This window comes from Mustela nigripes, chromosome 15 (assembly GCF_022355385.1).
Source record: "Mustela nigripes isolate SB6536 chromosome 15, MUSNIG.SB6536, whole genome shotgun sequence".
NCBI classification, from domain to species: domain Eukaryota; kingdom Metazoa; phylum Chordata; class Mammalia; order Carnivora; family Mustelidae; genus Mustela; species Mustela nigripes.
This window is the reverse complement of record NC_081571.1, coordinates 70,613,178-70,641,073: the sequence shown is the minus strand read 5'-3', so window position 1 is coordinate 70,641,073 and position 27,896 is coordinate 70,613,178. Positions and strand designations below refer to the sequence as shown.

Here is a 27,896-nt window from a genome sequence, read left to right as displayed (position 1 = left end):
TTACCAGAATTCTAATTTGCTTGAGTTTAATTGCTTTCTGGTTATCATTTCTCTTCCTATGATGAGTGCTGCTAAGATCCAGTAAAATGGCTGGAAAGTGGACCATGCTCAAATCTGAAGGATTAGTGAGCAAATACAGATCAGGAACTAGCAGAACCGACCTGAGTCAGTATATGGTAATCTAATCATGTGCGTTAAGAAACAATCACCAAGGGCATATGTAATCTTAGGGAACTGTCTGCCATTTCCAGGCATTAACTCTTCCAGTATACTATGTTTTAGTTTTGGTTTTTTTTTTTTTAACTTGAGACTTTTGGTCATGTTTTTTAAGCCATTTTCAATTTTTATAAATATTTTAAACAGAAGAAATCTGAATTTTGGTCACCGTCCGTATTTTTATTTATGTTCTCTTGACAGCTTCTATCGTTTTGTTCTGGAGCCAGAGCTGGTGTTGGTGGCTGATGGCATTACTGGACCCGTGGCGACATTCGTGGATATCCCTGAAGCTCCCCTTCTCACCCTCAACATGATTACTCCCGAAGGCTGGTTGGTTGAAACAGTACACAGCAACTGTGACCTTGACAACATTCACCTCAAGGATGTAAGTGGTCTCGTCAAGTTCTGTCAGGAGAGAGGAATGGGGTTGATTATTAGCCCCTGTAACCGCAGCCAGCGCGAGGTCATGCTGCGGCTGCTCCCAGAATTGGCTTCCTTATGGCTCTAGCTCCTGATCTGGTCTTCCCTTTGATTTTTGAGTTTCTCGGACTTCCAAATTCAGCCTGTCGAATTTCCCAGGTTCCTAGATGCTCTTGCTGGCTTTGTGGCTGCGGCCCCGGGTTCTCAGGCACTCCTCTAAGATGGACAATGTAGAGAATACGGAGCCGGAACCACAGCAGCTTAGGACAACACCAGAAATACCCTGTTTTGCCCTGAAATTTGGTTTTTAACTCTGAAAAGAGCAGTTGCATCTTAAGCTTTGTTTTGCGCTGCAGCTCATGGCCAGGGGAAGCAGCCCAGCCAGGGAGAAGGCAGGGAACGGGGCTCCCTCAAAGCTGGAGGCTGCGCACCGCTTCCCAACCCCCTGCTCTCCCTACCCGCCCTCTACCCCACTGCACTCCATCCCCACCCCCACTCCCCTTCACCCCTACCCGCTCCACCCCTACCCCATCTCCCTCCCATCCCTACCCCTCCCTCCACCCTACCCCCTTCCATCATTTCCTCCCTCCATCTCCATTCCTGCCTGATGATCCTCTGCCAAGAAATGAGGGGCCTTCTCTACCCTGCCTGCTGCATTCAGCCCACTGCCCTAAAAGGGGGAGAAGGCTGTTTTAAAATACAAGTCTTTCAAAACACTGTATTCAGAAACCCCAAACAACAGAAGCATTTTAGAAGAGCTCACCTAGAGAGATCAGAAGAGAGACCAAGGCCCTCCTCCTCAGTGTCCTCTTCATGCCTCTTTCTGCCTTGACCTACCGAGGTACAAACATTTACTGCTGCTGATTTGGTTGAGATTACTCCCCGGGTTTGTTTCTCATGCACTCACTTTGTCTAAAGATTCTCCTTTAAGGCATGTTTCTTCTGAGACACTGGAGTAGACTGTGTGGTTTCTTGTCCCTTGGGTGGAACACAGCCACCCGCTGCAGAGAAGGACCTAAAACTCAGCCGTAGCCATCGCCAGACATGAGCCCTGCACATCCAGGGAAAGAATAGGAAGGCAGAGGTGCCTGGGTGGCTCAGTGGGTTAAAGCCTCTGCCTTCAGCTCAGATCATGGTCTCAGGGTCCTGGGATCGAGCCCCACATCAGGCTTTCTGCTCAGCGGGGAACCTGCTTCCCTCTCTCTCTCTTTCTCTCTGCCTGACCCTCTGCCTACTTGTGATCTCTCTCTCTGTCAAATAAATAAATATAGTCTTTAAAAAAAAAAAAAAAGAAAAAGAATAGGAAGGCAGAAAAGTAATAAAATCCAGGAGGGAAAATTCAGAAAGGAATTTGGCAAAAAGTAAAAAGTCCTATTTTCTCTTAAATCAGCCGACTCCCTTAAAGGACCTCCTGGATCCCTCATTCAGAGAGTTCAGTGGCCTATACCAGTCAAAGAGATGTACAGATTCCACCCAAATGTAAAAAGTTTGTGGTGGGAGAGTTAACATAGCTTAGAAAAGATTTAGATTGAGTCTGTGGTGAAAATTTCGGCAGCTATTAAGCAGTTAATGGAGATGAACTGACCATTGTTTGCTGTAGGGAACAGGTACTGGGTGTCTTTTTAGAAGCTCACTATTTATTGAAGTGGTCTTTACGCCCAGCGTGGAGCCCGAGCCCGCAACCCCAAGATCAGGAGTTGGGTGCTTTACCACCTGAGCTCACCAGGCGCCCCTAGAAGCTCTGTAAATGAACAATACTTCTGTTTATTTTAGAAGACCATAGAGAATTCTTTCTGTCTGCATAGATCATATGAATAAATGGAAGGAAATTGCAAGTTCTCACAGCTGCAAAGTTAACTACTTCCAAGGCTCTTCTCTTCCACTATGTTCTGTACATACTTAGAATATTACCGCCATGGTCCTGGAAGACCAGGAATGAACCAAGTGGAGACACTTGTTGGGGTAGAAATAAGGCTTTGTAGGTCCAAAGGAAGGTGCACGCTGAAAAACTGAGGCTCAGTATGAGAGGTTTGTGACACACTCTCAGGCAAGTCCTCCCTTGGTGCGTCCAATCCCTGGACATCACATCAACACCTAAAAAATGTGATGGAGAAAAACTCTCCCTTACCAGGACTTTGTTCACATGGTTTATGGCACAACTGGCATCAATGCCATAATTAAGGGGGACAGAAGTGGCTAGAGGGAGATGAGCCCTTCCACCTGGAGTTCAGAGGTGGTTCTTCGCTGAGCTTGTCGTGAGGACCGCGTCCAGGTACCCCTCGGTTGTGTTCCATCACAGCCTAGATCTGAAAGATCTCAAAACACCTGAAGTACTCGTGGATGTTTACCAGGGAGGAGGGAGTGAGGAATAAAAGGTTGTTGAAGGACAAGGGGATGTGGCTGTACTAAAAAGGAAGTCACAGAAAACTTTATTAGCTGCTTCTGAAATGCAGTATGGTCGAATCTTGAACAACATGGGGGCCAGGGCCACTGACCCCTCCCCCACAGTAGTCGAAAACTCATGTATAACTTTTGTCTTCCCCAAAACTTGACTACTGATAGCCTGCTGTTGACAAGAAGCCTTACTAATAACATAAGCAGTCAATCAGTAGTCTTTTTTGTTTTATATATTACATATTGTACTCTTAGTAAATTCCTAATTTTTTAAATTCTTTAAGTGAGCTGGAGAAACCATAAAAATTCTTACAAAGAAGAGAAAATACATTTATAGTACTGTACTGTTTCAAAAAAACCCCCACAGATATTAGGTCTCTGTAGTTCAAATCTGTGCTGTTCGAGGGTCAGCCATAATCTAGAAGCCCACTGCCAATGTAATTGTTAAAGAATTCCTATTTTAGTGCCATAGATAATTGTAAACCGAAATGATGATCTTTATAATTAAACTTACACTTCTTTTAAAGGAAGAAACTAATTTCTGTACAATTTAACCACATAACAATACAATAAACACTTCTATTAAAAATATTAATATGCACCCAAAGTTCTATTTGAAAGGTATTAAATCCATGTCTCCTATCAACAGGTAATATTTAGAACAGGTAATATGTAAAGGAGATGTAAACATCACAAAAAAATCACAAATTCCCATCCTTGCTAAAAATAAACCTTGAGAATAGGAATGGATTTAACAAATTACCTTTATGAAATTATCAATAAACTTAAAATATTTTCACTAGAAAAAAACTCTTTGAAAACTGAATTAGCTATTTTTGGTGTTGTGGTTTGAGTCAGTCCACAGAAATGATGTCTGTTCTACAACTCTAGGGATGAGAGAAAGTTTCACATTAATATGAAATAAAGGTTTTTTTAGTCACAACCTGATTGAACATACTTGAACTCTGCCCTAATATCTCATGAAGAAAAATATTTAAGCTTCACACCCACTGTGGGGTACATTTCCCTTATCTGTAAAATGAAGGAATGAGCTAGAAGAGCTCTACAGCTTTTTTCTCACTTGTAATAAATATTCTCACATTCTGAAACTATCCCATGTGAATGTTTCCATCCGTGCGTGATGCTGTGAGCGCTGGGGACACAGGTCGGTGAAGCTCATTACTAGAGTTCAACAGCTGATTCAGAACCCAACTAAAGTTGAAACAAGCACTGTTGTCAAAGAAGGTACTTCTTTCTTGTTCTTAAGAACTGGACTTAAAGAGGAATGCTACACACAAGTGTTAACATTGTTTCTGTGGTGATTACAAAGAAAAGCAGCTATACAGTATAGAATATTTTCAAATACTTTATATCCTAAACACATTTAAAGTGTCAGGAGCCCATAATGGAATAAGCTATAGATAGCATTACTGTCTTACCTGCTCAACAAAATTACCAAATTATGTAAAAATTACTTACCATTTGATTTATTCTCCTGTTTGCTTGTGTTTTTCCTATGAAGTAGAGAAAAGGTGTTATCCCTAAAATATTCTAACATTTGCAGTAGAGGAAAATCTGAAACAATTGGAATGCCCAGCCATTTAAAAGGGTGTTTGTAGAGACAGGGACATGTTCACAGAAAGCTGTATTTAATGAAAAAGCAGGTTATACTTTCTTAGAAAAATATTTATGGAAAAGAGAAAAAGAAATCAGTGTGTTGATTGTACAGGAATGTTTAGTCCAAGTGATTGCTGCTTTTCCTCTTTTCCACATTTTTTATTTGCAAATTATTTTGATGAGCATGTTCTATTTTGAGTGCAAACATTTTTTTTTTATTTTAATTACAAGAGAGGTGATGGATGATGATAAGTTGGCTTTCTTGCCAGATTGGAAGGGGCTCTGGGGTGACCGCCAATGAAGCAGATTCTCTGAGGGATTTCCCATCTCACTCTGCCTTGAAGAGATCTTCAAATACTACAACTCCGTGAGCTCTTCCTGCCTGTGATTCTGGTGCACAGATCACGAGGCTTGCGTAGAGCTGATGTCGCAGGAAATTAAAAAAAAAAAAACTTATTATGAGTTTTGGTCTTTAAGAAATTGACTCAACTATTAAGTCACTCATATAAAAGACTTGATGTTGCCCCCACAATATATTGGCCAATATTAAAAGAGTTCCACTTATTTATTACAAAATTTGAATTATGAGAGTTACTAATACCAAAAGCAATGACCTGTTTTCCCATAGATTGAGAGAACTGTTACAGCAGAATATGAACTAGAGTATCTGCTACTGGAAGGACATTGCTTCGATACAATGACAGAACAGCCTCCTCGGGGCCTGCAGTTTACACTTGGCACAAAAAATAAACCTGTTCTGGTTGATACAATAGTGATGGCCAATCTCGTAAGTATTAGAAATACTTAATTTACTGTATTTAATTACATGTTTTGGTGAAATCCTCTTAAGTTCTCGTGATAATAAGGAAATCGATTTCATCCTGCTGTTGCTGAACAGCTCCCAGAAAACAAAATTGAATCCTTAAATAAGGTAATAAAAATGGAGGGAATCATACTTTCATGATATTGGCAAATCTCCTTTTTGGAATTCATGTATAGAATTTATTCAGTCCAGTTAGTTAACACTCTCTTGAGTTGTTCATGTAGAATCACTTTTGAACAGTTGGATGTTTTAGTCCTATAACATATTTTTCTCATTCTGAAAGGGATATTTTCAATTAAAAGCGAACCCAGGTGCTTGGATACTGAAATTACGTGAAGGGAAATCTGAAGATATTTATCAAATAGTTGGGTGAGTGATATAAACCACTTCAAAATTTTTCATGTGCAAATTAGGTTTTTAATGTTTTGGCTAAGAATTGAGAGGCAGGGTGGTTTATTTTTTCTCTCCAAAACTTTGAATTATTTTTTCTATTTAGAATTTCCAGAAAAACAGGTATGCGTCCTTTTTAAAAAATAATAATAATACTTCCTGAGATGTAGTGAATCCTTTCATTTTGGTAAATAGCTTTTACTGAGATACGATCTTCTCTCACATCTCATTGAGTATGTAAAATTATTTGAATTCTCCCCTTTTTTCTGGCAGTAATTCTAAGTGAAGTCCTTGTCCTCTGCTTGCTTGATTAGCTTATTCTCTTCATCTAAGTTGTGACTGTACTTACGTGTGCAATGAGTTTTAGTTTCTGAGCTTTACTTAGAAAGATCAAATAGTGCAGTTGGGAAGATCCAGACTACCTGGGCTGTTGGGATCTAGGATAATAATTTTACTTGCCTCAGAGGGCGATTGTATGGGTCAAATGAGCCAACATCTCTAAAGTGCTTGAAATGATGCCTGAAATAGAGTAAGAGTCTTCCTCGCTACTACCTCTACCATCTGGTTGGATGGAAGGAGTTTGCTTTAGATCTTGTGTGGTTTCACTACAATGTGTGTGACCGGGCCCTACCCCGCTCTCACTGGACAATGGATTCAATGGCTAAAGTTGCTGCTGTCCTTGAGTAACATTTATGACTGGAAGCTCTTGAACAGTTTAAGAAATTTGCCATTTCTAGTACGTAAGTTGGAACCCTTTCCGTTTCCTAGTGGTAATTGGTGGGAGTGGCTGTGCCTTCTACTTTGGTTTAACCGCTCCAGCTGGGGAATAGGGAGAAAGAGGGAGTCAAAGGCATGTGTTAGTCAGCATAGTCCTATAACCCCTCCGATCTTCATTTTAGGAAAGTGTTCAGTGTGTGTTATGAATCTGACTAACATCAAAGTACCTACTAATTTGACCTCTGATTGCATTCCCTCTTTGACAATATTCAACTTTATCGTAAATGTTTTGAACAGTATTTTATGTATTTTCCTTTACATAGAAGGGTATCATGACAGTCAGAGCTGTCATATTTGATTTGTTTATGCAGTTTTGAAAATTAGACAATGAACTACATTATAATATAAAATATAAATATTCAAGTGATGCAGGTGACCATTTAGACACATTTTCGGTCTTACAGGTTTAACATACACTTCAAATTTTGGTGTTTGAAAATGACTGCTGAATATTGAAAAGTTGTTGGACAGTATATAATTCCTTCAATTATGATATATAACAACTTATTTTAAAGTCTCAAAAGCATTTCATATTAATTACTGTAATATATCAAAGACATATGATAGATTTGACTTTTGTAATCTTGGTATATAGCAGTAAAGATAAGCATTAATTTGGGATTGCTTAGTGGTTAGGCAATATTCAATTTCATGAATTACTTTTATACAATTTTAATTTGTACTAGGTTAAAACTGGGTAATTCTGAAAATTATAGTGTGTTATATATTAACTGCAGAAAACAACAAATATATAAACACAGTGATGTTAGGTTTATATTTTTCACAAAATGAATTTATTCTGTTATTTATACCATCATAATTACATGTCTTTTCTGGAGCTGATTGTGGACATCTACATGTTTTTCTGCTTTTAGGCATGAAGGAACTGACTCTGAGCCAGACCAGGGAGATGTCATTGTTGTGATAAACAGCTTCAAGAGCAAAATACTGGAAGTACAAGTGTGTGAGGCAGAAGCTCTTGCTATTTTGTTCTTAGTATTAAGAATTATCTTTTTTTACTCTTAATTGATTAATATTATTTTACAACTAATTTCACAATTTTACTACCCAAAAAGTTATATTGGAACTCTGGCATGAAAGGAAGAAGAAGATTAAGTTCATGAAGGGAAGGCAGAAAGTTTGAAGATAGAAGAAATGGAACAACTTTTTCTAAGTTAGGATGTGTCTGTTAGATCTACTGTGTCCATAGCCAGGTAGTGTTACAAATTAGGCCCTAGAGATGAGATCAGGAATACAGGTTGAAAAGTTAGCCCTGAAATGAAAAAGTGATGGTAAGTGATGTTTTTGAAACATCTTAAAAGCAATGACAAAAATGACAAAAGCAGTAACAAAATAATAAGGATAACAAGGAAATACAAAACCAAAATTAAAAGGAAAATAAGAGCCTAGTGAAGTAAGCAAGCACAGAAGCCTCTCTTGTCCTGAGAACATTTGTCCATCCTGGTACACCTGAACTTTTGATTTAATTTGCAGGGTGATTGGGACAGAAAGTAAAACCCTACAGCCATATAAAGTGGGTATTCTGTTAGAAGACCCTCTCGGCAATAAGCTGGCTATAGTTTCAGGGTAAAGATGAACCCTAGTAAATTATTCCCAGTCTTTTAACCCAAATTTGTTTTGTGCAAGTATCCAGGAAACCCCTGAACCTTGAATTTGCACTAGACTAGTTCCAGATTGAAGAGGTTGTGCAGGCGTTTGGCAGGAACATCTGTATATCTGGAATAAGATTCTATCCAAAAACAGAGAAAACCAGCAGAAACAACAGAAAGCAGACACATACACACTCTCTGTATTAGAATTATTGACTCTGAAACAACTGTGTGTACGATATTTAAAGAAATAAAAGACAAGCTTGAAAACAATTGCAGGGAACAGAAAACTATAAAAAGTGCATATCTGATTTTTTTAAAGTAGAACTTTTGAAACTGAGTGATACAGTAACCCAAATTAAAAATTCATTGGATGACTTTTACATGTCTAAAGAGAGAATTAATGAATTGGAAGATAGTATTCCTAATGCAACAGGGACATTTAAAAAAGGATAATGCAGCAGAGACCATAAAAGGCATAGAAAGTAGAGTGAGAAATTAAAGATTTGGTATTTGCACTTAACCTGGCTCCATCACTTTCTAGCTGCATGACCTTGGACAGATTGCTTAGCTCCTTTCTGTCTCATTTTCCTCATCTATAAATTGCTGTTAATAATGGAACCTACCTTACATGTCTGTTACAACGATAAGATAGTTCAGTTTGTAAAGTGCTTTGTGAGTATTGAATAATTAATATAATTTTAAATGGAGTTCCAGGCAAAGATGGAAGAGGATGAGGTAAATGTGACATTGTGTGTCAACTATACTCACATTAAAAAAGAGGTACGTTTAATATTTGAAGGAATAATGACCGAGAGTTTTCATGAATTGATGAAAGATACCAGTTTACATATTCAAGAAGTCCAGTGATTAATGAGCAAGATAATTAAAAGAAAATTCACACCTATATTCTGATAAAACTGCAGAAAACCAAAGGAAAGAGAAATCTTTAGAGTAATCAGAAGGAAAAGGAAACATTACCTTCAAAGAGCTATAGATAGTCTGATCGTTGATTTCTCAGTAAGAATGAAAGCCAGGAAAAAAAAAAAAATGAAAGCCAGAAAGTTCTGGAATGATATTTAAAAACACTGAACAAAAAAAGGAATGCCAGCCTTGAATAATTTACCCTGAAAAGATATCTTTCAAGAGGAAACATAAAATATTTTCAGACAAATGAAAAAAACTGAATTTGTCACTAGCACACTTACACTAAAGGAGAAGTACTTCAGACAGAAAAAAAAAGATTATCTCAGAGGAAACATTTGAGTTTTAAAAGAATGAAGAGAGAAGAAAATGGTAAATGTGTGGCTAATTCTATGAACAGTGAATATATAAAACAATTGTAAGATCTTGGGAGGATTTTAAAATAAATGACATTAAAAAATATAACAATAACATTTAAGCTGTAAGATAAACACTATTGTTTTCAATTATGTATGAAATCTTATACTGACCAGAGCAAGGGTAATGATTACTCTTAGACTTAAAGACAAATATAAATTTAACTTTTAAGATAACTGCTAAAAGCATAGAAACAAAGTATTAATGCCATAATGAAGAGGAAAAATGGAATAAAATAAATTAATGTAAATGGAATAAGAAAAAAGAAAGCAGAATATATGGGATATAAAGGAAGCACAAAATAATAAGTTAGAATTTCACTCAATTACATTAAATATAAATGGACTAAATGTTCTAATTAAAAGACAAAGATTGTCCTAATGGGTTTTTGTCTTTTTAATTACAGCTATATGTTGTTTCCAGAAAGAACACCTAATACATAAGAATACAACTTTAGTGTGAAGATGAAAATAAAACTCAAGGTTGGCAGTAGTATTCTAGGCCAGTACTAAGCTAAAGAAAATTTGCATAGCTAAATAATACCAGAGATATTACACAAGACAAATAACATTACTAAAGATAAAGTTATTTTACATATATGAGGCAGAAATAGAATTTCAAAGAGAAATTTTCTATCATGCTGGGATATTTTTTTAAAGACTTTTTATTTATTTGAGAGGGAGCACATGTGCAAGAGTTGTGGGGAGAGCCAGAGGGAGAGAATCTCAAGCCAGATCCCCACTGAGCATGGAGCCTGATCCAGGGCTCAGTCTCTGAGATTATGACCTGAGCTGAAATCAAGAGTCAGACGTTTAACCAAGTGAGCAACCCAGGTGTCCCTGGGATATTTTTAACACCCATCTCTCAGTACCTGATATGACAAGCTAACCAAAAAATCAAGAGATAGAGAAGATGTGAACAGATTAAATATTCTGACCTAGACACATTTAGAACACAACACACACTAACACCAAAAGAGCAGTTTTTCAAATAGACAGAAAATGTTGATTAAAAATTAACTTTACATATGGTTGAAAGTTACAGTAACTTTCAGAAGAATGAAATTGTACAGAGTATATTCTCTGTCTACAATGTGGTAAAGTATAAATTAATTTCCAAGGATAATTAGGAAATACTCTTGGTTGTAATTTCTAAGATCACACCTTACATATTGGCCAGGTTCTAAACTACTATATCACCAAATTTTACCTTGCATCCCACATCAGACCCTGTTCCTAATCACCTCTGTTCTTTATTCTGTGATAGTTATACATGTTACTTACATTTATCTTTGATTCTCTTTCTCCTGTATTGACCTTGATTTTCTTTCTCAATAGTAACACAGTCTCTCCTGGAATACATTTCCTTCTGGCCATTTCAGATGAAAAACCCCATGAAACCCAGACCAGCTACTTCAGATACTAACTCAAGCCCACACCCAGTAGGAACAGTATTCCAGGAAGTTTTATCCTAGTCCTGTAAACATAAGAGAAATCCCATTTCTGCCAGGCTAGGAGCATGAAAGAACATTCCATCTTTGAGCTATTTTGACCATTGAAAAGCTGCTTAACTTCTCTTGAACTGAATTTTTTCACTCTGTGTATTGGTCCTAATTTGAGTTGTTGGTCTGTAGTTCACAACAGATTGAACTCTTTGACTATAGCCACCAAATCTTTGAGGGTGGTAACCATGCCCTACCTGAGTCAGACCTTCTGCAGCCCAACCACTTACGTCTTTCAGCTGATTTTAATAACACATTTCTATCTCCCCACTTTCCATCTCTCACAATAACATAGAACAAGGGGAGCAGAAAAGATAACATTAAGGATCAGCCCATCAACCCTAGCAACCCACGAATAGGAATTCAACAGAGAAAGAACAGAAAATGGAGAGAAGATATTTCACAGATAAGGAAAGAAAAAAATATTCATGTCAAAAGGGTCCACAGATTAGCATGAGTAAAAAAATGGGACCCATGAGACCCTAATAACTATCAAGGAAAAAAAGCAGGTCACAGCCATAGAATGTCACTAACACTAGCATCAGACTTTTTGTTTCCAAGATGGCTTTTCCAAGACAGTAAAACAAAGCCTTTATTGTTCTGAGAATTACTTTGAAGCTAGGATTCTGTAGCCAAATTCCTAATCAAATGTAAAGACAAAGTTATCTTCTGAAGGGTGAAGATTTAGAAAAATGATTTTTCATACCCTTTATTGAAGGTGTTTGCCCTCACAGTGACAGTGAAGACCAAGAAAGAGGAAGATAGGTATTTTGAGAAATTGTGATATTAATCTGAAAACCAATGCAAAGCAAGCATTGAAAGAAATAGGCAGTTAGTTGTTGAGTTCCAAGAAAAATATCTTCAAGAAGACAGGAATTCCACATGATGAACATGAGTAATAAACTGGAAAACACTAGCTAACATGGCAAAGAAGAAATTTACCACACCACAAGAAAAAAATAAATGCAATAAAATTCCAAGAAAAAATATTTTTCTATTGGAGGAGTGCAAGAGAGCAATATCTATCTGAAATATCAGGAGCCTCCCTGAGGGGCACAGTGGTCATGTTACTGTCACTACACAGAGGTAATCCAGTGCTGGTGGCCTCGCAGACTCTTGAGTGAATAATATATACATTGTCACAGTAAGCACTATCTACTGACTTTCAAGTCGTAGAATAAACATAGCAAAATGCCAAAGTTATAATTAGGTTTTACCAAAGCAAATGTAGATATTATCTGTATTTACAATGCTAAAGTAAAAGTTGAGCTAATGTAAGGCAGGAGGCGGAGGGTAAAGGTAGAAATATTATTAGTATCCTTATCTTACAGAGTATACAAGAGAAACGTGAAGTTGTTGGTACAAAAAATATATATTTAACTATTATTTGAAGCCACAAAGACACTGCGTAGAACTAATGATAATGTTATTACTGCCAAAACTTCCGGACAGAAAGAGTGATAGAAGTGAGCAGCTTGTCTCTCATCACAAAGAATGAAAAATATCTAAAGCCTGTGGTTCCAGATATGCTTAGTAGATAATCTCTGAAGTTGATAAATCAGTAAATACAAGTATAAGCATATTACTTGGCACTGTGGAGGTAACCACCAGAAGAACTACCAACAGGAAGCTGACCTGAAGACTGAAACCAGATTGTGTCCATAATGTCATACTTCCCTGGCTCTGTCCCTGCGCCTGTCTTAGAGTCACAGGAGTCACCGTGCCCTGGGTGTTTCATTTTTTAACCACGCAGCATAATATTTAAAGCTGCACAGTTCTAAGACTTTCCTTTACTGTGTTATCTAGGTACAAAAGAAGCCAGACAAAATTAAGGAGGATATCCTTACTGATAAAGATGAAAAGAAAAAAGGAATGTGGGATTCCATTAAAAGGTAATTACCAGTGAATTTTTTTAACCTATAAGCATAGATCCATCAGGAATCTTGTATGTGGCAGGCACACATTTAAGTAAAGCATTGGTCCTCTCTCGTGGGATGAGATTGATACATAAAATGTTAATAAAACAGACTAGGAAACCGAAGCTGTGGGGCAGCTGAGAGTAAGGTGCTCTGCAAACCATGGGAGCAAAAGGCTGTATCTAGTGAGGAGAAACCTCTGACAAGATGCCTTGGAGAAGTGTGTGGTTAAGCGGGGCTCCAAAGGAGGGAGAAGATCTCAGAACTGGAGATGGGAGTGAAAGTGTGGAGTCAAAAAGATTGAGTATGTTCACAGCAACAGAAAATATCCCAGCTTAGCGGAGACCCTGGACACTGAATATAATAGGGAATCTATAAATTAGGTTGAGGCCTGTATTAATCAAAGCAGGACTGATTGGCTCACGTGTGTTGAGTCCAGGAGCAGAGCTGGCTTTGAGCATTCAGGTGTTGTGGTCCAGAAACTTTGACTCCATGTCTCCGTTCTAGTCTCCGGCCTCCTTCATTTTCAGATGAAGTTTTAGAAGAAGTAGTTTGCCATCTCCAGTGGGAAGAGATTGCTTCTTTCCGTAAAGTCCCGGGGCTGACTCACTGGTCCACTTGTTAGCCATTTGTCCCAAATGGGGGTCACTGTAACTCTGTATGCTTGGTCCATATGCCTACCTCTGGAGCCAGTGAGGGGGCCCATCCCACCTAGATCTCACAGAATGAAAGTGGAGAAGGAATGCCCCCCGGCCCCCTGCCAAATACTAGGTTATTGTTACTAGAAGCATAAAGGATGTTAGGTGAGGAAACACAAAAGCTGTCTGCTATAGATCTACATTGTGGAGAACTCTGAAGTGCATCTCAGAGATCTGGGCTTCATTTGAGTTATGATGGAGAACCAGTGAGAATCTTAACTGAAGGTAAGAAATAGAAACTTGAGGCCAGATAGATCCAACAACCTAGGCAGATTTTATTTTGCCAATCCGAAGCGCTCCCAGCATTTGGGATTGTGCGCCGTTTATGCCTCTTTTTCTGTAGTAGACTTCTTGTTTGGTAAGAATGGTGTTCCTCTTCCTTTATGTGCATTGAACTGTTACTGATTGACAAGGGCTCAGACCCTCTCATTTTGAGATCATTTGGAGAGTAGTATGTTTGACAGGATAATGAAGCAGAATGTGGGCATTTTAAAGGTATTTGTCCATTGGCTTCCATTAAAACCAGAAGGTGGAGCCAAAAATGAATACAGGTGATCATCAAACTGTAGAACAGCCACTTGCTGTACAGAAAGTACCAGAAGCAAATACTGCTGTGTTGGGAAAGGAGAAGGACCACGTTGGGGATGGTAACTCCTCCAGACACATAAATACTGTGTATAATATAATGCTTTCACTTTCTTATCTTAAGTTTAATCATAACTTGGGAGTATCAACTGTATTTTTCTTATTTGGGAGATTACAGTAAGAAAAGATTTGAAAAATACTGTCATAAAAATTCCTGTTTGGCAAAATATATATCTAGTGATTATAGTTTATTCTTTTCCAAATTTTAGTCATTCTAAATATCTGTGCATATAAAAATAAAAATTTAATTAAATAAAATTTTTACCCAGGAAGAAAAAAATTATACATTATAAATACCCCAAATGAAAGAGCCAGTCATTTTGTGTATGAGATGGGGCTTATTTTGAGAGGCTTTCCTAATTTTATTGCGTATTAAATTTAGTATTTAGGTATGTAAAGTTTACAAATCCATATTAAGAAGCTGTCAATACTCTCTTATTCAAGTTTCACAAGAAGGTTGCATAAAGAAAAAGACAAAAAGGAAGCAGATGTTCTAAACATATTTTCAGTTGCTTCTGGCCATTTATATGAACGCTTTTTAAGGTAGGTATATTTTTTATCTAATGCTTTGTAAATAGTACATGGTTCAAAAAGAATTTCAAGAGTTCAGAAGAACAAAAGAGCGAACAGTGAAACAATCCACCTGTTTTCTTATTACCCAGTCTCCTTCCAACAGGAAACCAGTATTTTCATAGCTCGCCAAAGACATAGGTAGATAAGCAAATATATTTTCATTTTTAACTTTTTACTTAAGTAATAACAACATTTGTTCTGTACCTTGCTTTTTTCTTTCTTTTTAAAGATTATTAATTAATTAATTTGAGAGAGAGAAAGTGAGCAAGCATGAGCAAGTAGGGGGAGGAGTGGGGGGGAAGGGAGAGACTCTCAAGCAGACTCCCCACTGAGCACGGAACTTGATCTCACAACCCTGAGATTACCTAAAATTATGAGAACAGCATATACATATATATATACATATATATATATGTGTGTGTATATATATATATAAAACCTAAAATTATGAAAACGATATATATATATATATATTTTTTTTTAAGATTTTATTTATTTGTCAGAGAGAGAAAGAACTCACACACAAGTAGGGGGAGCACAGGCAGAGCATGCAGAGGGAGAAGTCCCCACCGAGCAAGGAGTCCCTTGCGGGACTTGATCCCAGGACTGGGATCATGACCTGAGCTGAAGGCAGCGGCTTAACCGACTGAGTCACCCAGGCGCCTATATATATATGTGTGTGTATATAAATATAAATATATATGTTTTTTAGGATTTTATTCATTCATTTAGAGAGCATGAGCAAGGGAGGGGCAGAGGGAAAAGGAAAGAGAGAATCTCAAACAGGCTCCACACGGGGCATGGAGCCCAGTGTGGGGCTTGATCCCATGACCCCAAAATCATGACCTGCACTGAAATCAAGAGTTGGATGCTTAATTGACTGAGCCACCCAGGTGCCCCAAGCAGTATATTTTTAAAATACAGTTAAATTCCATGAGTTTGATTGATTTGGAATATTGGTGTTCTCTATGGCTAGGAAATGAACATATGTTGTAACAATATGATGTGAGAGAAAGTATATGTAGTAAATTTCCCTTTTCTGGTGAGGAAATACCTTATTTTATAAAAAAGACAGGTAGGGTAAGAGGAGGAAAGCTTAATTCCTAACTACAAAGGGCTGGTTTTTTAACCTTTTATATAGAAGGGTATCAGAGAATCCCTCAAAACTATTTGAATATGTCTTGGCATTTTAAGATGGACATTTAGATACATCTGTATCTTCCCTGGTTAGAGATCTAGCGTAGCAAGACAAATGGTTTGTCCGGTGAACTGCAATTCCTGCAGTTTTGTACACCTGGTATTAATGACATAGTAATAGAGAAGAGATGAGAAGGTAGTTTAACTAAACAAGGCTATTTCAGAGTCAACTGGAAAAAACAAAAAGCAACTGATTTATTCTATGTGGAGTGTGTGTGTGTGTGTATGTATCCCTATACATTACATACTTGATGAGGAACCATAATTTGTGAAGGTACTTCAGTCTGTTTCTCCATAATTCAGAGTGAAAGCTTAATATCTTTAAGTAATTGTGTTTGTGTCTGTGTGTGTGTGTGTGTAATAATTAAAAGCCTTAGGAAAAACAGAGTGAACTCCTATTGATATTAACTTACTGGGTTTAACATTCCTATTTTATACAGAATTATGATGCTTTCTGTTTTACGTAACACCAAAACACCTGTGAAATTCTGGTTTCTAAAAAATTATCTCTCACCAACATTTAAAGTAAGTACATTAATCTTTTTATTATAGAATAGTTCAATGTTTGAAGAGTAAATTCTTTATATCATAAGTTCACATAATTTCAGAATGAGTCTTTTGAAATTACTACTTTTAACCAATTTTAAAACTTTGGTATTCACTATTCTTTTATCTTAAGAAAAATTCTATGCTGTTTTTATTTAAAGAAGTGTTTAAAAGCAAAGAGGCAACCCACGGAATGGGAGAAAATATTTGCAAATGACAGTACAGACAAAAGGTTGATATCCAGGATCTATAAAGAACTCCTCAAACTCAACACACACAAAACAGACAATCATATTTTAAAAAATGGGCAGAAGATATGAACAGACACTTGTCCAATGAAGACATACAAATGGCTATCAGACACATGAAAAAATGTTCATCATCACTAGCCATCAAGGAAATTCAAATTAAAACCACATTGAGATACCACCTTACACCAGTTAGAATGGCCAAAATTAGAAAGACAGGAAACAACATGTGTTGGAGGGGATGTGGAGAAAGGGGAACCCTCCTACACTGTTGGTGGGAATGCAAGTTGGTGCAGCCACTTTGGAGAACAGTGTGGAGATTCCTCAAGAAATTAAAAATAGAGCTTCCCTATGACTGTGCAATTGCACTACTGGGTATTTACCCCAAAGATACAGATGTAGTGAAAAGAAGGGCCATCTGTACCCCAGTGTTTATAGCAGCAATGGCCACGGTTGCCAAACTGTGGGAAAGAACCCTTCAGCAGAGGAATGGATAAGGAAGATGTGGTCCATATACACTATGGAGTATTATGCCTCCATCAGAAAAGATGAATACCCAACTTTTGTAGCAACATGGACGGGACTGGAAGAGATTATGCTGAGTGAAATAAGTCAAGCCGGGAGAGTCAATTATCATATGGTTTCACTTATTTGTGGAGCATAACAAATAGCATGGAGGACAAGGGGAGGTGGAGAGGAGAAGGGAGTTGAGGGAAATTGGAAGGGGAGGTGAACCATGAGAGACTATGGACTCTGAAAAACAATCTGAGGGTTTTGAAGGTGCTGGGGTGGGAGGTTGGGGGAACCAGGTGGTGGGTATTAGAGAGGGCACGGATTGCATGGAGCACTGGGTGTGGTGCAAAAGCAATGAATGCTATTACACTGAAAAGAAATAAAAATTTTTTTTAAAAGTATATGAGGGAAAAAAAAGTGTTTAAAAGGACAGAAGGGGATGGTTTATTTTTAACTAAATTCAAAATCAGAAAGATGAGTGGTTTTTCATGGTAATGAATATAATTAAATAAAATTTGGCAGTGAAAGACATGTACAGATTGTCAATAAAAAGAATTAGATTGTCCTAATTTTACGAAGATAGGCTGGGACGGTGGTATCGGAGAATATGAAAACTGCACCCTAGGAAATAGCTGGATAGTTCTGAGAACAAAAAGGCTCTTCTGTCTTGGTGCAGCGCGCTGTTGCTGTGGGGCTGGTTTGGGTACTGTACGCAAAATGGCGCCGTGCGTCCAGAGACGTGTTCAGATGGTCAACCGCTCTTACCCTTTACTCAGCCTCACGCCCCTGCCACAGAGTGTACCCCATGTCTCCCTGTTCTCGTGACAGATTCATCAGATTTCATGAAAGTTCGGGTCTCATTCAGTAGCAGCTCAAAGGCTTTCTCCTCCTCTAATCCAAAACCAAGGGTAAAAGCAGAAATAAGCATGGCCAGCCATGTTTGTATGCCTGTTGCCAGCACGTTGCTGAGAGCTTTTTGTATGCAGTTGCTCTCCATAAAGGTCTATTCCCGGAAAACCAAGACTCAGAAATTATATAACCTCCCAGCCTGTACAGCTAGGAGGTATCCAAGCTCCCCCTCAGGTTCAGAGGCTAACTAGAAGAACTCAAAGAACTGAGAGCCATTATCCTGCCAGTTTGGGTTTAGCACAGCCATACCTTACAGCTGATATCTTGTGGCTCAGAGCCCCAGCTGTACGTCCCACTGCTGGCATCGACTCTTTGGTGTGGCCCCAGGCAGGACAGTACGGGGGCAGAGGTTACCTCCCAGGAACCCTGGGCAAAGGGCCCAACCTTTCTTTGAGCAAGATTTGTCTTTTAAAGCCCAGGCCTGAGATCAAACAGCTACTTAGGAACATAGCTGAGATCTGACCCCAAGCATTCCGTCCTCGGAGCCCAGGTGCTTAACCCTATGTCACAGCCTCTCCCGCCACCACCACCAAGAGTGATGCCTCACGTGCTCATTTAGGAGCAGATAAACAACTGAAAAAGAGCCCATAAATATAAACAAGTCATGCTAGTTTGTTACCAAGTTTTTGATGTTATCCTATTAGGCAAACACTGCACACAGGGATTAATTCTGCAGAAACTGAGATAGCTCTGTCCGAAGATTCTCTCAGCAGGCATGAGCCTGTCCCGTGGAAATGTGTTCCGTGTCTGTATATGTTCTTCCTCTGTCGCGTGGCCAGAAGTAATCGCATATCTGAAATGATATTTTCCTTCTTTGGGGAATTTCCTTCCTTTCCCTCAAAATGCTCATCTTTTTGAAACTTTTCAGTGAGGTACAATGTGCACAAATTGTAAGTGTGCAGCTTTGATGAATTTTTACGAAGTTGAAACACCTGTGTAGCCAGTCAGATGCAGAAATTACTAGTACCCTAGATCCTTTCCTTACAATTTTCAAAACCTCTCTCTCTCTCTTCCTTCAAATCCTTGCTGACTTACACCTACTTAGGGAATAATCCTTTCCTGACCACACAATCTGCAGTTATAGTCCCTTCTAATTTTCACTCTGTGTCCCTCCCCTTTTTACTTTGTTCTACAGGTGACTCAACTGTTTCATTCATTTTCTGCCTAACCCCTCAAAAGCCTTATGAAGGCCATGATTTGTGTCTGTTTTGTTCACTTCTGTATCCCTAGGTCCTACAAAAGTACCTGGCACCTAGTGCGTGCTCAGTGAAAATGTTAATGCATATTTGCTGATTAGAGAGCTCTTCTACTTTCTTCTAACATGTTTTTTTTTTTAAATTTTGAAACCAAAACAATGATTCTCAGCAGCCGTTCTAGTCATAATTGCAGCATTTCAATTCACAGATAAAACCAGTGCTCACAGTAAGAAATGTAATTTAAATCTACACTCTTCTTACAAAAACAGGAAGAAAATTAAACTAGGTGTAAAACCAGCAACAAGCTCCAAATAAGAACTGAGGAGGAAAAAGCGAATTCTCTGTTTGCTAACCCATCTTCCCTCCCCCCCAACCTTGACCACACTCCCTCTCAGATCGGGGCTCATGAGCCAAATTTAGCCAACAAGGTGTTAATGAAATACTGCCCTGAACAGGGTAAGATGCTCTAAGTCTGTAAGACTCTGAATCCAATACCAAACATCCAGAACCACAATGACTACCCTGGATTTTTAATTCTTGAATTAAATAGCGATAAATCGCAAACATGGGGCTCATGTAGAAAACCTAATTTACCAATTTACAGCTCATTTTGTGTTTTTTTGCCCTCCCTCTTCCTGTTGTCTCTGGGCAACCAGCATGTTGACATACCCATCCACCGTGTGACACATCAGTGTTCCCAGGTCCAGACGCTTTTCCTTGTAGAGTCAGGCTTTCTCAAGTCGAAAGTTAGTAGTAAGAACTAGGGGAACATTTATCTTACTTAATAAACTTGCTGTTCAATATGGCATACCTATTCCTTAATGTCATTAGATCACATAGTTTCATGTATGCTTGTATTTTTATATTGGTCAGCGTTTTCATATTACTCAGTAATAGGTATAGGTTGTAGAAGTAGTCTAGACATTTAACCAAGTAATTTGTAACAATTTATGGTAAACTCTGCTTTTTAGAATGTTAATTTTTTTCTCTAAAACAGAAATGATTTTCTCTTCCTTGAGCATATTCTTTGATTTGTGTGTATGTGTGTATGTGTATAGGAGGTGATTCCTCACATGGCCGAGGAGTATGGCTTCCAGTATGAACTCGTGCAGTACAGGTGGCCCAGCTGGCTCCATCAGCAGACTGAAAAACAGAGGATTATTTGGGGTTACAAAATTCTTTTCCTCGACGTCCTCTTTCCTCTGGCAGTGGACAAAATCATTTTTGTTGATGCTGACCAGGTGATAAGATTAACCGTAGTTTTTGCTAGTACTTAAACTTCTTTTGCAAGTCTGTCTGGGTGTTGGGACTCAGTTTATATTGCTACTGTTCATTATTATCTTTGTTGCTATGCTACATAAAAATACATGACATGAATGGGACACATAAAGGAAGTGTCTTAAAAAAAAAAAAAAATCTGTCAGAATTCCAGGGAAAACTCAAATGTGTCTGCAAGAAGTTCCATTTACTATCTGGGACATGGCAATTTTCTCCCTGAAGTAGTAGTTTTTTTTAAAATTTTGGTAGTTAAAAAAGTAGTGATCCTAGTCACAATAAAAATAGTTGTCTGAGTTCCTATGAATATGAGCTGATTATTTAAAATGAGCTCTTTCTTCTTGCTAAAAAAAAATTTGTGATTACAGACAACTTTCATTTCCTTCTAAGGAAAAAAAATGTCCCAAATTTGACTACTAAAAACCATCATAGTACTCAGGTTTCAAAATTTATATATCCAAAAATTGTGACTTTCTCCCTTCCCTCCCTTCCATGCCTTTGTAATCATTAATGGGAAAAAATATTTGAAAAATATACAGAATTTTTAAGTAGAACAGTAAAATGTAAATATTAACATTATATGAATTAAGAGTACAAGTTAGTTCAATTTATATTTAGGACAAAAAGTACATTGTTCAAATCCTATATTAGAATTTACTTATATTGTAAACTTTTATTATTTTTATAGTATTTTCCAAATTGATCTATATAGTGGTGTTTTCCAGCAGGCTTGAATCTGTTAAAAAAATGCGCCTGGGTGATGTAGTTGGTTGAGCGCTCAGCTCTTGGTTTCAGCTCAGCTCATGGTCTCAGGGTCACGGGATCAAGCTCTGCATCAGGCTCAGCACAGAGTCTGCTTGGGATTCTTTCCCTCCCCCTCTCACTCTGCTCACGCTCATGCGCTCTCTCTAAAATAAATAAAATCTTAAAGAAAAAAGGAACTTACTACTGTTATTTCATTAAAGCCATTAAGGATAATCAAGAGGTTTTTCTTTATCATTCAGACTAATATTTGCCAATATTACAATAATGGAGATTTATCATAAGATGATTTTGAATTACTAATCTGTATCTTGATAAACTAAGAGTAATCAAGTAAGTAAGAATACTTGTGAAATATTTAATTTATTTCCAAAGTACATTTTGTTTAAACTATCTTGATTGAAGTGGCATCACAAGGGGCCCCTGGGTGGCTCTGAACTCAGCTCAGGTCATGATCTCAGGATCCTGGGATCAAGCTCTTTGTCAGTCTCTGCACTTGGCAGGAAATCTGCTCATCCCTCTCCCTCTGCCCCTCCCCTACTCATGCTCTCTGTCAAATTAATAAAATTTTTTAAAAAATAAAATGATGTAACAAACTATCCCAATTAATGATAAGACCACGGTCATATAGACTAAGCATAGACATTTTTGGTGTCATTTTTTTTTTAATTTTATTTTATTTGAGAGAGAGCACACAAGCAAGGAGAGGGACAGAGGGAGAAGCAGACTCCCCACTGAGCATGGAGCCCGACTTTAGGCTCAATCTCAGGACCCCAGGATCATGATCCGAACGGAAGGCAGAGGCTTAACCAACTGAGTCACCCAAGCGCCCCAGTTTCTTTCACCTGAAAGAACAATAGAAGAAATAACAATAGAACAATAGAAGAAATAAGAAATATTGAAGAAATAACTCAGTAAACTCCTTGCTGCTTGAAAGAGCTGTGAGAAAAGCACAATTCCCTTTATTTCTACAATCAGGTGATTATTTGAGATTCACATAAAAAGGGGTTATTATAATAACATAATATTGTTTTATAATCTTCATCAGAGAAACTATTTTAATTATTTAGATTGTGAGACATGACCTAAAAGAACTCCGAGATTTCGATCTGGGTGGAGCACCTTACGGGTATACTCCATTTTGTGACAGCCGCACTGAAATGGATGGATATCGTTTCTGGAAAAAAGGATACTGGGCATCACATCTCTTAAGAAGGAAATACCATATCAGGTAAGAAAATTTATACTTTTTAGTAACTAAATAAGTTACTGGATCACAATACTCAGTTTTCTTAGAAATCAGACAACAATGGCAGCCTGTTAGTGTCAATGGCATGCCCGTCATTCTACATGTACTAACCCATAAAATCTCTATGACAACATTTTGAGATGATATCATCCCCATTTAACAGCTGTGAAAACCTGAGAACCACAGCGGGCAGCATTCATGTGACCCTCCCAGGCTTATACCGTTAGCATAGCTGAGCCAGGCATTAAACCCAATTAATAGGACTCAAGCGAGAGGCTCCTAACCACTAAAGATAAACTAGTTGGTTACGTCACAAAATGAGCGTACTGTTTCAAATCTGTTGTTTTGGAGAGCCATGACTTTCATGGTGTCTTGGAAAAACTTGTGACTCTACAAGGATGTGGATCCTAATAGTATTATAACAAACTTCAGACCCGTTGGAAACCGTGTTGAACATTGGGAGAAAATTTATGAAAGGTTTCATCATCAGTAGACCCAGGGATATCTAAAAGTCAGTCCTATCTCTGTGGACCGTCACTGGGGGAAAGTAAAAGTCCCTGAACAACACGGGCCACCAAAGACTCCTCACCTTTGCAGTGCCTTGTATGTGGTGGATCTCAAGAAGTTCAGAAGAATTGCAGCAGGAGACAGGCTCCGGGGCCAGTACCAAGCTCTCAGTCAAGATCCAAACAGTCTTTCAAACCTTGATCAGGTAGGTAGAATGTTCATAGACTCTTTTTCTTCTCTTTTTTTTTCTTTTCTTTTTAAAATTTTATTTTATTTTTTCAGTGTTCCAAGATTCATTTTTTTATACTCCACACCCAGTGCTCCATGCAATACGTGCCCTACTTAATACCCACCACCAACCTCACCCAACCCCCCACCTCCCTCCCCTCCAGACCGCTCAGTTTATTTCTGAGAGTCCACAGTCTCTCATGGTTCATCTCTCCCTCCGATTTCCCCCAACTCACTTCTCTCCATCTCCCAGTGTCCTCCATGTTATTCCTTATGCTCCACAAGTAAGTGAAACCATATGATAATTGACTCTCTCTGCCTGACTTATTTCACTCAGCATAATCTCTTCCAGTCCCAACCATGTTGATACAGGAGTTGGGTATTCATCCTTTCTGATGGCTAAGAAATAGTCCATTGTATGTATGGACCATATCTTCATTATCCATTCATCTGTTGAAGGTCATCCTGGCTCTTTCCAGAGTCTGGCGGTTGTGGACATTGCTCCTATGAACATTGGGGTACATATAGCCCTTCTTTTCATTACATTTGTATCTTTGGGGTAAATACCCAGTAGTGCAATTGCAGAGTCATAGGGTAGCTTTATTTTTAATTGTTTGAGGAATCTCCTCACTGTTTTCCAAAGAGGCCGCACCAGCTTGTATTCCCACCAACAGTGTAAGAGGGTTCCCCTTTCTCCACATCCTCTCCAACAATTGTTTCCTATCTTGTTAATCTTTGCCATTCTAACTGGCATAAGGTGGTATCTCAGTGTGGTTTTGTTTTGAATTTCCCTGATAGCTAATGATGTGGAACATTTTTTCATGTGTCTGTTAGCCATTTGTATGTCTTCCTTGGAGAAGAGTTTTTTCATATCTTCTGCCCATTTCTTGACTGGATTATTTGTTTTTTGGGTGTTGAGTTTGAGGAGTTCATTATAGATCTTGGATACTACCCCTTAACCTGATATGTCATTTGCAAATATCTTCTTCCATTCCATGGGTTGGCTCTTAGTTTTGTTGACTGTTTCCTTTGCTGTACAAAAGCTTTTATCTTGATGAAGTCCTAAAAGTTCATTTTCACTTTTGTTTTCTTTGCCTTTGGAGACGTGTCTCGAAAGAAGTTGCTGTGGCCAATGTTGAAGAGGTTACTGCCTATGTTCTCCTCTAGGATTTTGATAGATTCCTGCCTCACATTGAGGTCTTTTATCCATTTTGACTTTTTCTTGTATATGGTGTAAGAGAATGGTCTCATGGACTCATGTTCAGTGCATGGATCCAGACCGCTCTAGTTCCCTGCTGGTAAACTTCAAAGTCTGACATTTGCATCCTCTTTTCCCCTTGGTACATTCTGTATTGGATATCTCAACTGTCTCCACTTAACATGTAATTTTTTCACTTTCAGCTCAACATTTTCAAAACTGATATTTTATCTTCCCTTTTCCATCCTTAGGCCTCTTCCTCCCACCACGTGCCCTGGCTCACTTACTGTACCTTTTTCTTACTCCCTCGCATCATCAGTTAAACATGTCTCCATCTCTGATCGTTAAGACAGACTCCCTTCATCCTCTGTCCCACCTGGCTACTGCCTTACATTTTGTTTTTCCTAACAGATAAGCACCTTTTTTTTTCTCAATATCTGACTAATTTCCAGAGCCACTTAACCTAATGATTGGACCCAAAACCTCCCAGAATTAGGGGGATAACAAGCACAGCATCCCCCAGAGGGTCACTGGGAGTGAGGATAAGCAGGATCACTTCTACTTTGCCCCTTGGACCCATTCTTCCATGTGGTGACACAGCACCATATGATGGTTGGTGATTTAGAACATATGCTACACCCCATTCTTGCAGTGTCTTGTCCCCAAGGTAGCACCTCCTGTGCCTTCAGTAAATCATTTATTGCTCTGTCAGGCCAGCAGAGTATTCAGCCAGACCACGGGATCTCCTGGTCATGTGCCCTCTACCAGGCTTCCTTTCCTTGCTCTAAAGTGGCTCTGTTGGTCTAATGCAATATTAAACGGAATCCTCCCTCAGTGGATAGCTCTGTAAGCCCTTGGATAATGCTACTAAGTCTCTGTGAGCAGGAAAGACAAACTCGTATGCAGAATATGTATATATTTCAGTTCCGAAGAATCTGTGGTCTCGGTTAGGAAGAGTCCAGTCTAGTCAGCTACTTAAAAGACTTCACAGAGTAGTGGTCTCTCCTTCCAGATGGGGAAGGGAACCCACCCTCTATCAAAGAGTTTCATAAATTTTTTAAAGTTAGCTAACCGTACAGGGAAGGGCTTACTCTTTAACATTAGGCTTATTACTTACATTGGGCAGTTCATTTTTCCATTGTCTTGGGGTTGTGGGATTACCCACAGAGAACAATTTTAAGAATATCCAGCCTTTGTGGGTTTTACTGCCAGGGAGTGGGGTCTGGTAGTCTTCCATGAGTTGGATCTTGTGATTCTTTTTATGATGGGCTTTTTCTTTTTAAATAAATAAAAGACACAAACTACCAAAATGCACTTAAAATAGTCTGAATAGCCCTATGTCAATGGAGGAATTTGAGTTTAGTTTAAATCTTCATGCCCAGATACCTTCATTACAAAACATTAAAGAAAGAAACAATACCAATTCTACTCATTCTATGAAGCCAACATTAATGACTTTAACATTAAAACCATACAAAGACACTACAAGAAAGGAAAATTACAGACCAACATCCCACATGAACAGGTGTATACATCCTTAATAAAAATCTCAGGTAATCAAATCCAGCATATATAATAAAGACCCTATGTCATAATTAAATGGACTTTATCCCTGGGTTCATTCCATTTGAGAATACCAGTCAGTGTAATTCACTAATTAATAGACCAAAAAAAAGGAAAATCACATGATCAGCTTGATACAAAAGAGCATTTGATATATTCCACTATCCATTCCTATATATTCCAGTATCCATTCCTAATAAAAACTCTCAGCAGCCTAGCACAAGAAGGGAACTTCCTCAACCTGGTAAAGGACACCTATGAGGGGCACCTCGGTGGCTCAGTCAGTTGAGTGTCTGACTCTTGCTTTCGGCTCAGGCTATGATCTCACAGTCATGGGATTGAGCCCCACATTGGGCTCTGCGCTCAGTGCAGAGTCTGCTTCAGATTATCTCTCCCTCTCCCTCTGCTTTTTCCCCCATCTTGTTGTGCTCACTTGCACGTGCGCTCTCTCTCTCTCTCTAAAATGAATAAATAAAATCTTAAAAAAGACACTTATGAAAAACCTATAGTTAACATTGTACTTAATGGTGAAATACTGAATACTCTCCCCTTAAGATCAGGTACAAAGCAAAAACATCTACTCATCATTTCCATTCAGCATTGCAGTGGAGGTACTAGATAGTACAACAAGGCAGGAAAAATAAAAGGCATTGAATTGGCAAGGAATAAGTAACTTTTTTTTTTCAGACAATAGAATGATTTATGTAGAATATCCTCTCTAATCTACTAAAAAGTTATATAGAACCAATAAGTATATTTAGTAATATTGCAGATGTAAGATCAGTATATGAAAGTCAATTCTGTATTTCTATTTACTAGCAACAGTTGGAAATGGAAGCTAAAAAGATGATACTCTCTCTAATAGCATTTAAAACATTAAGTTTGTATAGAAATGCAGTAGACCCAAAATAGCCAAAACAGCTTTGAAGAAGAACAGAATTGGAAGACTTATTTTGCCTGATTTCAAGATTTAATATAAAGATACTATAATCCAAATGGTGTGATTTGGTATAAAAACAGGTAATTAAATCCATATGTAGGAATAGAGATTCCAGAAATAACCCATTCGTTTGAATAATTGACTTTTGACAAAGGTGTAAAGGCAGTGCAGTGGGAAAATGACAGCCTTCTAAAATGGCACTGGAAAAATTAGACATCCATATACAAAGCAAAACAAAACCACTCCCATTCATAACACATTTCATGTACAAAAATCAACTCAAAACACATCATAGATCTAAAGATAAAATATAAAACTATAAAACTTTTAGAAGATAGGAGAACATTGTTTATGCACATGTTTTTAGACCTGTTAAAAGTGTGACCCACATTAGAAAATAATTGACAAATATATAAAAGAACTCTCAAAACCCATTAATAAGAAAGGAAACAATCTCTTTTTTAAAAATCAGAAACAAAATAGAGACTCCAGAAATGGACCCTCAACTCTGTGGTCAACTAATCTTAGACAAATCAGGAAAAAATATCCAGTGGAAAAAAGTTTCTTCAATAAGTGGTGTTGGGAAAATTGGACAGTCACATGTAGAAGAGTGAAGCTGGACCGTTCTCTTACACCATACACAA

At 38.1% G+C, this 27,896-nt stretch overlaps 1 protein-coding gene across 1 annotated transcript in view; it reads left to right on the top strand.

Moving 5' to 3' along the window:
• UGGT2 (UDP-glucose glycoprotein glucosyltransferase 2) overlaps window positions 1-27,896 on the top strand; it is a 186,389-nt gene that overhangs the window by 143,493 nt on the left and 15,000 nt on the right. Inside the window, exons 27-36 of the mRNA XM_059377462.1 lie at window positions 418-601; window positions 5,276-5,434; window positions 5,754-5,839; window positions 7,513-7,597; window positions 12,896-12,981; window positions 14,793-14,891; window positions 16,559-16,643; window positions 20,589-20,771; window positions 22,638-22,798; window positions 23,414-23,528. Of these exons, the coding sequence (XP_059233445.1) occupies window positions 418-601; window positions 5,276-5,434; window positions 5,754-5,839; window positions 7,513-7,597; window positions 12,896-12,981; window positions 14,793-14,891; window positions 16,559-16,643; window positions 20,589-20,771; window positions 22,638-22,798; window positions 23,414-23,528 (1,243 nt within the window). The remainder of the gene's footprint in view (window positions 1-417; window positions 602-5,275; window positions 5,435-5,753; window positions 5,840-7,512; window positions 7,598-12,895; window positions 12,982-14,792; window positions 14,892-16,558; window positions 16,644-20,588; window positions 20,772-22,637; window positions 22,799-23,413; window positions 23,529-27,896) is intronic.